The sequence below is a fragment of the Porites lutea genome, chromosome 5, assembly GCF_958299795.1.
Source record: "Porites lutea chromosome 5, jaPorLute2.1, whole genome shotgun sequence".
Lineage (NCBI taxonomy): Eukaryota > Metazoa > Cnidaria > Anthozoa > Scleractinia > Poritidae > Porites > Porites lutea.
This window is the reverse complement of record NC_133205.1, coordinates 32,832,453-32,849,745: the sequence shown is the minus strand read 5'-3', so window position 1 is coordinate 32,849,745 and position 17,293 is coordinate 32,832,453. Positions and strand designations below refer to the sequence as shown.

At 35.4% G+C, this 17,293-nt stretch overlaps 2 protein-coding genes across 2 annotated transcripts; both read right to left on the bottom strand.

Moving 5' to 3' along the window:
• Positions 1-1,850: 1,850 nt before the first annotated feature.
• LOC140938252 (uncharacterized) lies at positions 1,851-5,522 on the bottom strand. Its single transcript, XM_073387758.1, has 5 exons — positions 5,516-5,522; positions 4,330-4,499; positions 3,710-3,796; positions 3,000-3,170; positions 1,851-2,021 (listed from the first exon to the last, which is right to left on the bottom strand). The coding sequence occupies exons 1-5, from the start codon at positions 5,520-5,522 to the stop codon at positions 1,851-1,853; spliced, it is 606 nt and encodes a 201-aa protein (XP_073243859.1).
• Positions 5,523-9,183: 3,661 nt separating this feature from the next.
• Positions 9,184-12,540, bottom strand: LOC140937567 (uncharacterized). Its single transcript, XM_073387122.1, has 5 exons — positions 12,435-12,540; positions 11,821-11,993; positions 11,069-11,161; positions 10,118-10,276; positions 9,184-9,625 (listed from the first exon to the last, which is right to left on the bottom strand). Exons 1-5 carry the CDS (start codon positions 12,451-12,453, stop codon positions 9,449-9,451), a joined length of 621 nt encoding a protein of 206 aa, XP_073243223.1. The 5' UTR covers positions 12,454-12,540; the 3' UTR covers positions 9,184-9,448.
• Between the last annotated feature and the right edge of the window lie 4,753 nt (positions 12,541-17,293).

Sequence of the window (17,293 nt, the reverse complement as noted above, 5' to 3'; positions counted from 1 at the left end):
ATCAACTACGTCCTTGTGCTCATATGCAGAACTGAAAGAGAGCTCAATCTCTCGTCTGTCATGATCCTTCGTAAAAAAGTTTGCATTCTCTTCATATCGCTGAAGCTACGCTCAGCTATGTATGTTGACACAGGATAAGTCAACAAAGTTATGAGAGCCCTGGCATATACTCCCGGATAGAATTAGAGTTGGCTTGGTCAAAAGTCTCAGCCAAGGTCTGTGGCTTCACATTCGGATCCATTTCACTTCACTTAATCAGTAAAAGGATAAAGGAAATCCTAACACAAAAATACCAATATAAAGCGAAATATTTATCCCAATTTAATTATAAAAATGCTGGTACTGGTAGGAGAAATAGCTGATAGGTTCCTGGGCCGAGCTTTATACAGATAAAATTTTGTTCCTGACAAACAACTGCCAAAGTGTATTATTTTGTCTTCTTTTAAAGGAAACGTTGTTTTGCTTAATTCATAATATAGTTTTACAAAGAAGGCCGGTCCTGTGTCTTAATATTTCGACCCCCCTCACATTCTCTGCATTTTCGAAACTGATGACGTATTTCCCTCACTAGCATCCTCCGGTCCACATTGTACGAAAGCAAACATTCAGCGCTAAACTGAATGGCCCCCAGAAAGTCAGTTGAAACAAAGTCAATTTTCAAATTCTCTCTGAAAGTGAAAAAAAAATGCTGTTTTGATATCAGCTGAGGAAAATGGCCAAGTCATTACCTTCAGCGGTTTTCCAGTGAATTGAATAATATTTTGCTAGGTTTGTAAGACGATCAAATGAAGGTTTGCTCGATTGTACAATATAAAAACGAAGGCAATGCGAGGTATCAACTGTAAAATGTAACTACAATAAATAATCAAGGTCACAGATAACTCCTCTGTGCCCTGTGATTTTTGTTATTGTTGTTGCTGTAAAGTCCCCCCCCCCCCAAATAAAAATTTTAAAAAAGAGGGGAATGGAACTGGTCAAAGAGCGGGGGGAAAGGGGTTTAGCTAGGGTCTATTAAAGAAAAAAGCAGCCTAAAAAGGCATAGCCCCGGCCCCGCCTTTTGACGGTACACCCACGTCGTAAGGCAAGGTGGCATGAGGTGGCAAGATTAATTCCATGGATTCTCAGGAACGAGGGTGTAGCATCGAAATAAATAATGTAGTCGGGGGAAACCGTTTGACAGTTATACACTATAAAGTCAAATATAGAAAAACACTTTTATTTATAACATATTATTTGACAAACCTGTTTTTAATATTCCCACGGTAAATGAATAAATATCATCGTACTGAAACGAATCTGTTTCGCCAGGAAACGTATAAATATTAAATAACTTTTTTTCGATAGGCAACTGCTACTAGCTTGTTGAATTACCTGTTGTAAAAAAGCTTTTATAAAAAGCAAAGTATTATTATCATTATTTAAAAAAAATAATTGTAAAATTGATATTATTTGTAAAATTTTCTTTACCTAAATATTGAATTGAATAAAATTACACCCTAGACTGATGTACATGTATAAAACGAGCTAACAAACCCAACGTCATTAAAATACATTGATCCAATGTAATTAAAAAATAAGCTAGACTTCTTAAAGGTAAAAGTTTCCTAACTATATTATTATCACCTCATCTGTGACTAAAGGAATAAATAAGCGACGTACAACACATTTTCGAAAAATCGTGTAAACTAAAATTTTAATACTGAAAGTAAGTATAGACTTAATATATTAATGATCATATTGCAGACCATGTTACAATGATAGCCCGTTGCAGGCAAACGACACTATGTGATAAGAACCCTTGGATTCAAAGTGACATGACCAGTTCAATACTTCTCGTATGTCTTCTTTCATTACACTGAAAACTTATAAAACGCCTGCTCCAAATAGATTAAGCAGTTTCCAAACTCTCTCAAAACTCCAAGTATCCAGTTTTCCTGTTGAAAGGCCGACTTGGTCCAAACAGCTCTTTGTTGCTTTAATGAAGAGTTGCTATAGGCCATGGATTTACCAGGCAGTAATGCCTAAAGAAATAATCATAGCGTTAATTAAAGCCGGGGTGTTACTACCTGAGGGATTGTTTGTTTCCCCAGCAATCATTTGTAGTTGGTCGTATCATTAAGGCATACAGCTATTTCGAGAAAGGTTGTCGGAAAAAAAGTGCAAGCGACGATCCCGAAAGATAATATGGGATATGATCAATACACTGTTCCTGACACTGTAGCTGTTGAACCTGGTTTTGTTGCTTTCCTTTGGCTCTCGCAAACATACATCCATGGCCTCTCGTGCCATTCTTTCAAATTTCTTTGGAGAAAAGTGATTTCAAAACTACCCACAATACCTTTCGAGATTGTCGTTTTACTTTTTCCGACAACCTTTCTCGAAATAGCTGTATAAAAATTGTGGGAAAGTTAACGACTACTAGAGATTCTAACAGGTGGTGTTTGTAATAACGGCGTGGTAGCGATGGGTGCTTGGATCTCGTTTGTCTTTATTGTAATATTAAAACCTTTAGATTCGAGTACGAGGACGAAATTTAAAGTTAAAATAACTATTTTGGCGAATTCTCAATAGAGAGACACCCCAGAATGCTTTATTGCACTTTTTTCACCGCAAAAATTGGAACGGTAATTTTTACTAAAGTAGCTTCAGCCCTTTCCCTATCGCAAAATAATAAAACGTCTAGTGTATGTCATTTCCACATTCTCGATGAAACCGTACTAGAAAGGCCATGGTGTTTCCCGCCAAAATGATGCTGATACACGCACACGCACTATTTAGTGTTGAGGAAATTTCTTCCTCGTAGTCGTGTTCGTCTTAGAATCTAAAAGTTTCTATACACATACAAGGGAAACGCGCGAGATAAAGGCGCGTGACGTACGGAGGAAGATTGGAAGGAGTAAAGACAAAGAGCATCAGGGGACAAGTCAGAAACTGAGCGCATTTGAAACATACAGATGACATACAAATTTAGCTAAAATGGCTATAAATGAATCACTTACGGTAGAGCTTCTTGCCAGCCGTTTCAGCTCTTTTATCTTTCTATTCATAGCCTCGATCTTCTTCACGATCTTGTGCTCCTCGTTAGTCTGATTCAAGTGGCTCAAAATGTCTTCGAAGATCGCGTAAAATATGGAGAGTTGTTTGAAAGCTTTAGGAACAAACAGCCGTACCTGAAAGTAATACGAAACACATTTTATGAGAGCAGTTCAAAAAGTGTAAAGCCGTACGTAGTGCTGTGGTAAAATTAAATCCTTGCCTTTGGCTATGGGCTAAAGGTATTCCCTCGAGTTCTAGGATCAGATTTAAAAAAAAACGACTCGTAGAATTTACTTGCAGGCGGCCGACGAATTACGATGGGCGAAAGTACCCGGTAGTTACCGTGAAGTTGCTTTAACAACTACGATGTCAATAGTTTATAATTTTTATAACAAAGGGCTAACATTTCCGTGTTGTCTAATTCAGACCTCGTGACAATTATTTCACGATTTCGGCTTTGTTTATGCTGGAGTTGTGGTAAATGCTCAAACTTGTTGGTCGGTATTGCCTCTTGAAGATGATAACCCTAACCAATAATAATTCCTTATTTACCCAGTGAGAGTCACCTCAGTATCATAAGTCAAAGTACGGTGAAAAATTAAATGAGGAGGAATATGTTTTCAACTAAAACTCATTATCATTGAAAACAACCAAATCTCTTGGAGAAACCTACTGTCATTTCCTGATAGTTGCTCAGTGGTTCAATTCCATTAATGTCAACCTGCCTGGACTCCAAAGGGTCCCCAAAGTGTTCTTTCGCCTAAAAGAGAGCAAAAATAAAACCAAATATTAAATATTTTATAAACCATTGTCTTTTTTGTTGTTGTTGTTGTCTGTTGTTGATATTTTGTTTGCGTCTTTGCTTGCTGGGTTCGACATTAGAAGAACAAAGCCTAATCTCAACGCCCGAAAAGCCTGGGACAGAGAATTTTGAAAGGACTACTGACTATTCGTTCCCAGATCCCGTCGTTTCCTTAAAACACATGGTCTTTAAAACGCGCGCTTCGTGAGCAAAACTTGTTTAGGAATGCAAAATGTTCAAAACCTTGAAGTGAAACAACTCGCCTGCAGCACGAGGTTCCAGGTAAGTTTTTAAAACGTTTGTGAAATAATTTCTATAGTCGAATCTAGTACACCAATGGATGATTGATTGATTGATTTTCGATTGATTGATAGACTGACTGATTTATTTAGGAGAAGTCTCTTTGGTAAAATGTATCATTTTAAGATTTTGAGATGATGATAATGTCGTGTAAAAAAGTATAAAGTTTAAATAGATTTTTTGACACTTACATAGGCCTTTTTTGTCTTAGAAGTCAATATCATTAGATTTGGTTTCGAGATGCAGACGTTACGCATGGACAGTAACGCATCTTTTACTAACGTTGTCTTTGACACTTCCCTCCTGCTAACGGCAGCACCAAGGGAAAACCGTGGAAGTAGCACAACCAGTAAAACTGAAACTGAAAAATGAAGAAATACATTTATTGTAAGTACAATACAATACTCTAACAATACAATATTCTTTGTTTTACGAAGGTGACGTAATAACCCAATGAGTTATCTAACTTACGGCCTTCACAACAATACAGAATGCACATATAAAAGCAATGCCTAATCAGAAATATACGACTACAACAAGAAAAAAAAATAGAACTAGACAAATGTATGGTTTAACATAGATATAAGATGATATAAACTAGTTACCTTCTAATACAGTTACAATAAAGAGAAAAACGACAAACGTAACACATTAATTCTTCAAGATGAGAAACGTTACTGGCAAAATTAAGGAATAAGATAAAGAATTTATGCTTAAAATTATTTAATCTAGATGAAAAAATAATAGAAGAAGGAGATACACACGCTATAAGTAGATAAATGGATCAGGTTAACATTCTTTCAGAAAGTCAAAGAGAAGGCATTTTATGACTTTTCAAGGTCAAATCGATGGAGAAAAGTTACTGGATAAGGCTGAAAGCTCTGAAGTGAGTTGCGTTGCCAAACACCCACCCCTAAGTGCGAGAAACGCAGGTTCGCAAGTAAATTTTGACAAGTAAAACTTGTCATTATATTTTCTGTTGGCCATGGTTAACACAACTAAGTATTTTATTTTTTCCATAAGAGAGCCAAGGTGGTTAATTTGTCTTCTAAGCCCCGTAGATAACATTTTTGGTTAGTCAGCAAAATTACGTTCCTAAATTTTATAAGAAGCTATTCTCCAATGACAAGCGATACCTTCGTTTAAAAGCAATTTAACCGTGGCGTGTAATAGGCTAGCACCGAGCAGCACAGTAACTTAAGCACAATCAAAAGTTAGATTAAGTGTCATCGGTTTACAGCAGCACCGAGTTGTCAGAAAAAGTCAAAATCAGCAACATGAAAATTTACAGAATAGATTGATGGTTGAATCTCTCGTTTATATTATTAGCAAAGTCGTAAGAGCAGATTGCAATAAGTAAACCAACTTTTCTCTTACCTAGCATGATACTGATATATGTTTCTGTAATTTGACACTCCTGTTGATCGTCTCAGATTCAAGTGAACTTTCAAATTTCGCGACTGCCCTTTTTATTCAAGTCACCATCTCAGATGGATAGGAAATCCTATTCGTAATGTTTCTAACTTGTTTCGAAAAAAAGGTACTTTTTCCTTCAATACGGATGTATGTCCCGTATGAGTCAGTTCCGCTAAAAGGAACATTATGGTAACGGTTTTAACCGCTATTAACAGGTGTAACACGAATAAAGTACGCGATTTACCAGCTTTGCACAGAGAACTTTCTTACTTCTCTTAATGCCATACAAGTTATATTCTTATACAACGTACATCAAACGCCTCCTCAAACTTTGCTTAAACGATAAAACAATAGAAATTTTTCTCCTTGAGTGCTCTTTAACGCAACAAAGATTTTGAACAGTTCAAACTACACGGAAAAAAAATTATGAACCAGTACTGCAATAGTCTGAAATTAAATTTTCAGGTACTCAAAGAATTGGGCAATAGGTTCTCTTCTCAAGTTCCTTGAAACCAGAAATAGCGGATATTAGATAATTCAAATGAAAAATCAAAAAAAAATTCTGGATATACTTTTTTTGGATTTTTTCAAAGTGATCCAAGTTAATAAATATTTAATACAAATATTTGGCTAACACAGATAGGATTGATATGTTGGGGTTCCCCACCTGGGAATTTGTATAAATATTTGTACTGCTACGCTTCCTTATTTGCTAAGATCCATTAAAAGTAACAATGCCTATTCGATTTGTCGATCTTTGCATGTTTGATGTCTTTCCAATATTTTAATTTCTTTTCTCTACGAGTAATTTACTAAAATTGACTTCTGATTGACGACAATAGAATTAGTTATCCGTTTAGTAAAACTTTCAATAAAAGTACTTTTTGTCTTCGCATTTCTTTACTATTCTCCCACATCACCTTTCAGAATGATCCAATTAGAGAATTCAGTCTTGTTTCTGAAAATTTTGCTTTTCCTTGCAAGGTATAATTTTTCAGTAAGGTTGTAGCATTCTCTATTCCGAGACTCTATGAATAATAACTTCCTTGTCACGGTTCTGCGCAAATTTGAAAACAGAAAAATTGTTCGAAAACTGCGAAAAGGGATATACTTTCAAAATACAGATGTAGAGAAGCAGAGTGGTAGGTTTTATAAACCTCTTAGAAAATTTTTTTTTTACGCATAAAGAGGTTCATCCTGAACACAAATGTCATGGTTATTCGAGTCACCGAATATATTTAGTGCAAGTGAAATTGTAATGATTTCAAAATTTGGTTCACTTGAACCGTTTTAAACGGTGCAGTTTCAATTGCCTTTTATTTTCTGAGCATTGATTTCGTCGCGCTAACAGGCGTTTGACCAGCTAATACACAGTAATAACGGAAGCTTTGCTAGCTTCTTGATATCAGTTAAACGCCTACACAGAATAAACAAATCTATTGAATTCAAAATGCGATTAAGGCAAACAGTATTACTTGGTCAGTTTATTCCCAACAGAAATAGTTAGATTGTTCAATGCTGTGCAAACAATCATTTTAAAGCGCATCTAGTATTGCATTGAGTCAAACTTCCGATATGAAAAAAAAAAACACATAGTCACTCACTGACAGCACAATAAAACCGGAATGAAAGCTTCAGTATTGTATATTAGATTATTTCCTCTGAATCTTTAACACCGCAACGAAGCTTACTCTTTTATAGTAATCTTTTATGGAAAAATATAAGGTGCTCAAGGAGGGATTGCAGTCAGTGTCATGTCTGTTCGACATTGCGCAGGAGAGTCTGGACTCTAGTTACTTTCCACTTCCGGTGTGCGCTGCGACATTTTCTTTTATGAAAAGATGACAATCTCATTTACAAGTCATCACTTCACGATTAGCCGTTATTTAGAGACTAAACTCATAAAATGTTTTCTGCCAAGTAAGCGAAGTAACCTCGTCGGGTTCATTCAAGTCACTTTGAGAACTTGACGTTAAATTTAGTCTTGACTTGACGCTCTTACTACCACGGTGTACGTAAGTAACTTACTAACATGAATGCACATTGCACGCGCTTTGCTTCCTCTATTCTTTAAACTGATAAGTGATTCAGCGTTGTCATCAAGCCAAAACTAAGTGAGAATTTGGGAACTGGTAAAGAGTAGGAAAGACCATGATGACGTATTCGATTCGTAACTCTAAAGGGAAAAGAATAAGTATCGAAGACATCCATGATAATTATGCTTTAGGAAGTGAAAAGACACGGAAAAACATTAGGAAGTGGAAGTTGAACTGCTGAGAGAGAATAAAGTAAAATTCGTTTCGAATTAGAAATACTGTGACTGAAATGGCAGCCTTGGTTTTTTGGACACTGAGGTTTTGCGGGAGTCTAGGTCTACATTCCCTTAATCTGCTTTGTATCGTCATTCCTGTTACGTTTTGTTCACTATAGTTTTGCCGTTTAGAGAAATGACTAAGTTTAAACGGTTTAAGAACGTATAATTGTACACGTGTATGGTATTTACATAGTTTTAACACACAAAGCTATATCATTTTCCAAAATCTCAGCCTTGGGAATATTCTTGTAATATTCTTAATATTCGTAAATTTTAGCCTCGATATTCTTATTGAAAGAAAAGAGAACATGGGTTTTATCGTTTTACATAAGCGGCCAGCATCATTGACGAAAGAAGCCTTTTCTTTACTTTAGTTCCGGGTTATTTTCTACTAACAGCTGGTCACGGTTTAATTAATTTTGGCGTAGCTGAAAAAACGTTGTGTTGTCGTCAAATTTTACGAAGCTCAAAATGCTGTAATTTGATATCTCCTTTAACCTGAGAGGGGTCAGTTTTTCATGACAAGTATGGTCCTACGGTTCGACAAACAATTCATTAAGCAGTTAAAATAAACCGTGCTCTGTACTCCTAAATGTGCTTAATTTTATATTAAGAGAGGGCGAATAATAATTATTATCTGAAAAAATCAAGCTGGAAATTTGGCGGATTAATTTTAAAGTAGTCGAATGATGAAACTGTATAAGGCTATTCTTAGCAACTGAAGTTCGCATTGCTCCGCGAATGCTTTGAAGTTTGTCGCCAACCGCTGGTTATCATCACTCATAAGTGCTCTCTGGTCCTTTCCTACGTCACTAGAATCGATCTTCTTTTTATACTAACCATCCTGTCGACTTCTTTTTTTTTTTTCCAGCCTGGAAATTTTAAATGATTCGAAAGCGAACTGTTATTATACAGTGTCCTTCGTTAGGACGAAAATAGATTATTGCTTTACAAGAAATTAGACTAATATTCTGCGTTAGAAAGAATTTATTTTTCCCAAGTATTTATATCTTTCAAGCACTTTAGCAGCCTCTCAGCTGTTTCGAAACCTAACCCATTACCAATCAACTGACGAAAAAAAATTGACGTCTCTGTATCTGCTGTAGCCCGTGTACAGATCCCCCTCCCCTCAAAAAAAGTTCTCATATTATACCCAGACCCTTTAACATGAAAACATTTCGGCCATCCTTTTAAAACGAGTTGAAGTTGTGCCAGTAAAATACTTTTTTTGTACATCTCACGCAAAGGGGAGAAAAAATTAAAGTGACCACTCAATAGATTATAAAAGTAAAAAATCAAGTTTTTTCTTATTTAAATTTATAGTTAACTAGTACAATTTGCACATCTATTTGAATAAAAAATTCCTTTTCGAAATACTGTAAAAACTTATTCTTTTAGAACTTCTACTTTTGTAATTTTTTATAACTTTTTTTACTGATACAGCGATTCGGAAATCTGACTAGAATGAGCACTAAGCTCTACGTTACAAACTTCATTGATACAATGTACGAAAGAAGAATTCTTTGGCCTTGCTCTCTTGACGTTTCCAAATTCATCTGAGGCAAGGGAGGGACTCGAGTCTAGTATTTGTGGTTCAACTGCTTGTAAAGATCTCCTTGTACTGGTATGAACCAGTAGAGCAATTCTTTCAGCACGCCCAGTTCCCACTCGTCCTGTTCTTTCTGTGTTGAGGTAGGTTTGAGGGTGGGCTGGACAGAGGCACCTTGATACGTGATTTGATAACCACGACACACTTCCTGTGCAAAAAAAGAAAAAAGGACAGTTGATATGGTCGGTCAATAGGCCAACTGAAATACTTATGTTCTTGGTAAAGACGATCTCAAATTTTGTTATTTGATTGGTGAGAAAAGAGAACTGAGCTTTCCTTGAAAGATAAGGCAAGTATGGTAAAAAAAACTATTTTTATCATTATGACGCAGTCTTCGGCTTTCATAATAGTATTATAGTATTACATAGGGCAAGAACGAAAACATATCTGAATGTCCAGGAACCTCCTTAAAAGATATGGGGAAAAATAAACAGCCTCTTTGTTCATAAGACATGTAAAAATGCGTTTATAATAATAACAGATAGGACGAGAACAAGGCAGTAATCGCATACTTATAAAGGCTGGGTTAAACTCGTGCAATAACTGAAATCTTTAATAAATCGACTGAATGAATGAAACCACTGATCGTAACCGCTTTAAGTTTGTATTAACTAGTAATTTATTATTCTGATTCACTCACCAGATCCTGAAGGTTGCCAATTAACCTGTTGATTTCTCCATCAATGGTTTCGAACTTGGCCAAAAATACACTGTCCTTCTTCTCGTGAGTTTTAATCTCATTGAGAAATTCTTTAAAGGTGTAGAGATCTTTTATTTCCATCTGAAGAAGTGTTTCTTCCTAAACGAAAAACGTATAAATAAATAGATAAATAAATAAAATCGCATGTTTAATATCTTCATTCGCAGAGTACTTCAGTACCGGAAACACACTTTCCATCTTCGATTCCAAGAAATCTTTTCTTTTAGTCGTATTTACTTTTCATGGTTGAGTGGATCATAAAAGCCCATAGTCGAAAATTTGCATAATTACTCAAAATGAAAGTCGTAGACTGTCTTGCATCTATCCTATTTTTAGGTTTAATGTCGTTCGATATCCATCTCAGATATTCTTTTAATTAACCCTTCAAAAAAATGATCCTGAACAGTTTAAACAAGGAAATAACTAGCGCCTTGTCTGAAGATACAGTTTCATGTACAAGCAAGATGAAAAGGACTGATGCAAGGATAAGACTTGTGTGAGCTTAAAGAGAGAAAAGGACGAGAGGAGCTGTTATCGCTGGTAGAGATGTGTGTTTGCCAACCAAAATATATGACCCTGATTGATGTTAGGTTAGAAAGCTTCCACTAGAGCAGCCAAAGCTCAGCTCAGTCCTTAGAATTAAAATTAACGGTCTAAAGATTAGCAATTCAGTATTGATCTTAGACCAGCTTGCTAAGACTATTAACTTTTTGTTAGAAGATTTAACTTGTTTCATGTTAAAGTTAACTTTTTTAAAAGTTTGTAATTTTGCCTTGGATTTTTGTTATCTACAACTGTTGGCGAGAATAAAACCCTATTTTTAGGCACGACCTTAAACATTTCAAACTGATGTGAAAGCTTTGCCTCTTTGTAATGCTGTAACGCACTTACCTGTAGCTGATCTGGATGCCAAATTGGTCGAGGTAGCTGTGGAATTCTGCGCACACATTCGTCGTAGTTTCTGTCACCAAGACGAACCTTGGCCTAAAAAGAAAAGGAGAAAAATTAAGACCGAGCTATGTTATCACATTTAACGTTTAAGACGAGGATGTGGAATTCTAAAAATCATTAAAGAAAATAAGATAAAAAAACTTTAATTCTTAAGCGCGGGGTCGCTTTCATGATCTCTTAAGGTGGTGTCAGCGAGTGCTACCCATAAATATTTCAGTAGTTGACCGTTTTCTATCACCTTGTTGAACTTCCACACGAGTGAGCATTGATCATAATGACTTCAAAGTGACCCTAACATTTCATATCTTACTTATTTATCCGGGAAAAAAAAAAGTCAAAATAGTGCAACGTAACTCTGACACTTTTGTTTCCGAGTATTAAAACGGCGAAGGTAGAGGCTCAGTTTTTTCGCAGCTGATTGTTGAGCATGTGGCGGTTTCCATTAACTGTGTCCAATGCATGTTTTCTGACACTTAATTTCTCAACACGCCAAATATATAAGAATGACTCACTCTAAAAAAGCAACTTTTCAAAGCTCTTATTATTAATTAGTACACATGCGTAGAGAGAAGTAGTACGTAAAGACCGTTAGCTGGAATAAGGCATTAATTCAGCAAATAAGACCAAGGGGCTATCGATCAAAGAAAACATTTGTGAGAGTTATAACTTTTTAAACTATTGATTTCACTTACAAAGTCTGCTTGTGTTTCACCGACAGTCTTTGACAGCTGGACGAAATGGGAATAAGTGAAGCTTTTTATAACTTCTGGAGACGTGGGCAAAGACACACATATTGACGAGGCACTTCCACCACTGGCGAACATAAGCAAAGCCGTCCAAATGACGAAATCGGTGGGGTAAAAACCTGGAAAAAGGAAAAGATCTTAGTGAATCGTCATCCATTTTTTGGCTGGTAAAAAATAATAATGATATAATTATCATTATTAAAAATTAGAATTTGCGATATTTGACTTTTAGTAAAAGATTTATTGACTGATTTAATGTTATAAGTACGTTACTCTTACTAGTCTTTCAACGTTTTATATTAATTAGTTGAAGATGGTTTTTTTATATTTCAGTGAGCTTTTCTAATTATAAATTGTTTTCTTGTAACTTAGAAATACAAGCTAAAACTAAGTATTCAATTTTAAACATGTTAACCACGACTCATAGTGCCTGAAAAGTACTCTAGTCAGTAACAAATACTTTGTGGCCCCGTTTAAGTTCATCAGATATTCAACTTTCAATGATCGATTGATAGTGTTAGCAAGTAGATGATTGCCTAGCAAAGAATTGAGGCACTTACCGGGATTTGAAGTCTTCATTCTGATTTCACAAAGATTGTGTGCTACGTTTCTCTGTATCTTTCACTGAATGGGCCACACACGTTGAAACGCCTGGTTAAATTGTCTCTGGACAACAATGCCCGGGAATTTGGACAATCTCAATTTTTCCCCAATTCAATGTCACAATTAAAAATAAAAAAATCCCGTTACCGGTCATCCCGCACTGTGCATTTAAAATATAAAGTTGACATTTTTCTTGCGCTTTTCCTGTTTTTACTAATTCCTCTATCATATTCAAATTTAAGCAATGCAACCAGTTAAAAGAGTTTATCGTTGCTTCCTATGCTTATTTCACTAAAATATGAGGCATAAACTGTTGAAAAAATTTATGTACCTCTAAATTTAGACACTGTACGTACGTAGCGGATGTCGTGACTTAAACGTTTTTTTCCCCTGCAGCCGTTACAGACCCTCAATTGGAATGTGCTGTTTACGAGTCATAATGACATTCTTTACTATTATTTTCAAGCTGATTTTATCCCTCCTTTTCGACTTTTTCGTCAGAAGAAAGCCACCCATTGGCATTTTACGACAGTATTAAATTTCAAATTAAACTAGAAAACTGTAATTTGATGCTTCTCGTTGTAATATTATACTAGTAACTACTATCGGGTCGTATTACAAATAATTTAGATAAACCAATAAAGAACGTCACTGATTTGGTGTTCTCACTGATCGCTGAAATCTACTTGCAAGAAGGTGCAATAGTCTGGCGATGTCAGAAATATTTGGTTCACTGTGATTTAAACTGAAAATGATAGAGCGGTTTTCATTTGAGTGTCGAAAAGTAATTGGTTTTGCACTTTCTACACGATGCGATTGGCTTAAAAGATTCGCGCCACCTTTTCATCCAATCAGAAGTAAAACCAAAGCCAATTGTGACGCGCTCGCATGCATTTTCCCGCGCTTTGCGTCAGCCACATGTAATTACTTCGAGTTTTGATTGGTTCAATGTATTGTCTGTGTCCTATGTGATTGGCCAGAGTAATTACTTTGGTTTTGGTTTTACGACACTCAAATGAAAACCACTCTAATCTTAGTGTGTTACTAAAATTCGTACTTCCGTTTCCTCCACTGGATTCAACCAAAATTCAAAAAGCTAGTTGACTTATAACAGATTTCAGCGATTTCTCAGAGCCAATTGACTCTGAATTTCCTTTCAAGCTACGCTTATTAACCTGGCTCAGTAATAAATCGGTATAATTGTAGAATAGTTTAGGGAGTTTTACGTGCGAATACTGTAAAATATTGTTCATCAATGTCGATTGCAAAATTGCAAGGTAAGCAAAAACTTAAAACAGCCTTTCTGTGTGAGATGGTTAAGTTCCTGATTGCTTCAGAGTTTGATTGCTTGCTCACTTAGTTGCTGAATAATAAGTGTTGTCGCGATTTTTAACAATATTAGTTCGTATGAGTTTGTTTTCTAACCCGGAGCCTTAGTCAAACAAGACAAGATTATTCTCTCTTGATTCAAACATCACAAAACAAGGACATTTAGAGAAATCAAAGGATATAAAAGCGAGACAGAGTGGATGTGTGTTTGTGTTTTTTAATCGACTACTTTTATCATAATCATGCCGTTCCTCAGAAATCAAGTATTATAACAAACTTCATTTGTACTTCTTTGACATCCGAACTTTAAAGCCCAAGTTTATTTGCTTAATATTTAGTCTATCATGAGGTTACATTTTACCTAGAAGTTGAAGTAAAGTCAGATAAAATCTGTCACCATCGTTATTTTTTTAATTATTTTTAGTCAGATTTTGAAAATGATTTTGCAAGTGAAAGCGCTGCTCTGTCTTGTGTCACGAAAACGCCTTGATCGAAGATGCTGAACTACATCTCGGCCACCTCTTACGTCAATGCTATCATGTGATGAATAAAAAAGCATCTCAGATGCAACAAATAATTTTCCCTTAAGATTTTCATTTGACAGCAATTTTTTACCAATTTAACTCATGATTATCGAGAGACGCCGGTAAGTCAGGAGTAATTACCGCTGAAATTCAACGCCTTTATAACAGTGTATTGTTTTAAACGTTTTTGTATAATTATAAAGGTTTTTGTCATTTAAATCAAAACGCCTCCTCAAACTTTGCTTAAACGATAAAACAATAGAAATTTTTCTCCTTGAGTGCTCTTTAACGCAACAAAGATTTTAAACAGTTCAAACGACACGGAAAAAAATTCTGAACCATTACTGCAATAGTCTGAAATTAAATTTTCAGGTACTCAAAGAATTGGGCAATAGGTTCGCTTCTCAAGTTCCTTGAAACCAGAAATAGCGGATATTAGATAATTCAAATGAAAAATCAAAAAAAAATTCTGGATATACTTTTTTTGGATTTTTTCAAAGTGATCCAAGTTAATAAATATTTAATACAAATATTTGGCTAACACAGATAGGATAGATATGTTGCGGTTCCCCATCTGGGAATTTGTATAAATATTTGTACTGCTACGCTTCCTTATTCGATTTGTCGATTTTTGCATGTTTGATGTCTTTCCAATATTTTAATTTCTTTTCTCTACGAGTAACTTACTAAAATTGACTTCTGTTTGGCGACAATAGAATTAGTTATCCGTTTAGTAAAACTTTCAATAAAAGTACTTTTTTTCTTCGCAGTTCTTTACTATTCTCCCACATCACCTTTCAGAATGATCCAATTAGAGAAATTCAGTCTTGTTTCTGAAAATTTTGCTTTTCCTTGCAAGGTATAATTTTTCAGTAAGGTTGTAGCATTCTCTATTCCGAGACTCTATGAATAATAACTTCCTTGTCACGGTTCTGCGCAAATTTGAAAACAGAAAAATTGTTCGAAAACTGCGAAAAAGGATATACTTTCAAAATACAGGTGTAGAGAAGCAGAGTGGTAGGTTTTATAAAACTCTTAGAAAATTTTTTTTTACGCATAAAGAGGTTCATCCTGAACACAAATGTCATGGTTATTCGAGTCACCGAATATATTTAGTGCAAGTGAAACTGTAATGATTTCCAAATTTGGTTCACTTGAACCGTTTTAAACGGTGCAATTTCAATTGCCTTTTATTTTCTGAGCATTGACTTCGTCGCGCTAGCAGGCGTTTGACCAGCTAATACACAGTAATAACGGAAGCTTTGCTAGCTTCTTGATAACAGTTAAACGCCTACACAGAATAAACAAATCTATTGAATTCAAAATGCGATTAAGGCAAACAGTATTACTTGGCCACTTTATTCCCAATAAAAATAGTTAGATTGTTCAATGCTGTGCAAACAATCATTTTAAAGCGCATCTAGTATTGTATTGAGTCAAACTTCCGATATGACAAAAAAAGCACACAGTCACACACTGACAACACAATAAAACCGGAATGAAAGCTTCAGTATTGTATATTAGATTACTTCCTCTGAATCTTTAACACCGCAACGAAACTTACTCTTTTATAAAAATATTTTATGGAAAAATATAAGGAGCTCAAGGAAGGATTGCAGTCAGTGTGATGTGTGTTCGACATTGCGCGGGAGAGTCTGGACTCGAGTTACTTTCCACTACCGGTCTGCGCTGTGGCATTTTCTTCTATGAAAAGATGACAATCTCATTTACAAGTCATCACTTCACGATGAGCCGTTATTTATAGACTAAACTCATAAAATGTTTTCTGCAAAGTAAGTGAAGTAACCTCGTCGAATTCATTCAACTCAGTTTGAGAACTTGACGTTAAATTTAGTCTTGACTCGACGCTCTTACTACCACGGTGTACGTAAGTAACTTACTAATATGAATGCACATTGCACGCGCTTTGCTTCTTCAATTCTTTAAGCTGATAAGTTATTCAGCGTTGTCCAGTCAAGCTAAAACTAAGTGAGAATTTGGGAACTGGTAAAGAATAGGAAAGACCATGATGACGTATTCGATTCGTAACTCTAAAGGGAAAAGAATAAGTATCGAAGACATCCATGATAATTATGCTTTAGGAAGTGAAAAGACACGGAAAAACATTAGGAAGTGGAAGTTGAACTGCTGAGAGAGAATAAAGTAAAATTGTACATAGTTTTAACACACAAAACTATATCATTTTCCAAAATCTCAGCCTTGGGAATATTCTTATATTATTCTTAAAATTTCGTAAATTTTAGCCTCGATATTCTTATTGACAGAAAAGAGAACATGGGTTTTATCGTCTTACATAAGCGGCCAGCATCATTGACGAAAGAAGCCTTTTCTTTAGTTTAGTTCCGTGTTATTTTCTACTAACAGCTGGTCAGGGTTTAATTAAGTTTGGCGTAGTTGAAAAAACGTTGCGTTGTCGTCAAATTTTACGAAGCTCAAAATGCTGTAATTTGATATCTCCTGTAACCTGAGAGGGGTCAGTTTTTCATGAGAAGTATGGTCCTACGGTTCGACAAACAATTCATTAAGCAGTTAAAATAAACCGTGCTCTGTGCTCCTAAATGTGCTTAATTTTATATTAAGAGAGGGCGAATAATAATTATTATCTGAAAAAATCAAGCAGGAAATTTGGCGGATTAATTTTAAAGTAGCCGAATGATGAAACAGCTGTATAACGCTATATTGCTCCGCGAATGCTTTGAAGTTTGTCGCCAATTGCTGGTTATCATCACTCATAAGCGCTCTGTGGTCCTTTCCTACGTCACTAGAATCGATCTTCTTTTTAAACTAACCATCCTGTCGACTTTTTTTTTTTTCAGCCTGGAATTTTTATATGATTCGAAAGCGAACTATTATTATACAGTGTCCTTCGTTAGGACGAAAATAGATTATTGCTTTACAAGAAATTAGACTAATATTCTGCTTTAGAAAGAATTTATTTTTCC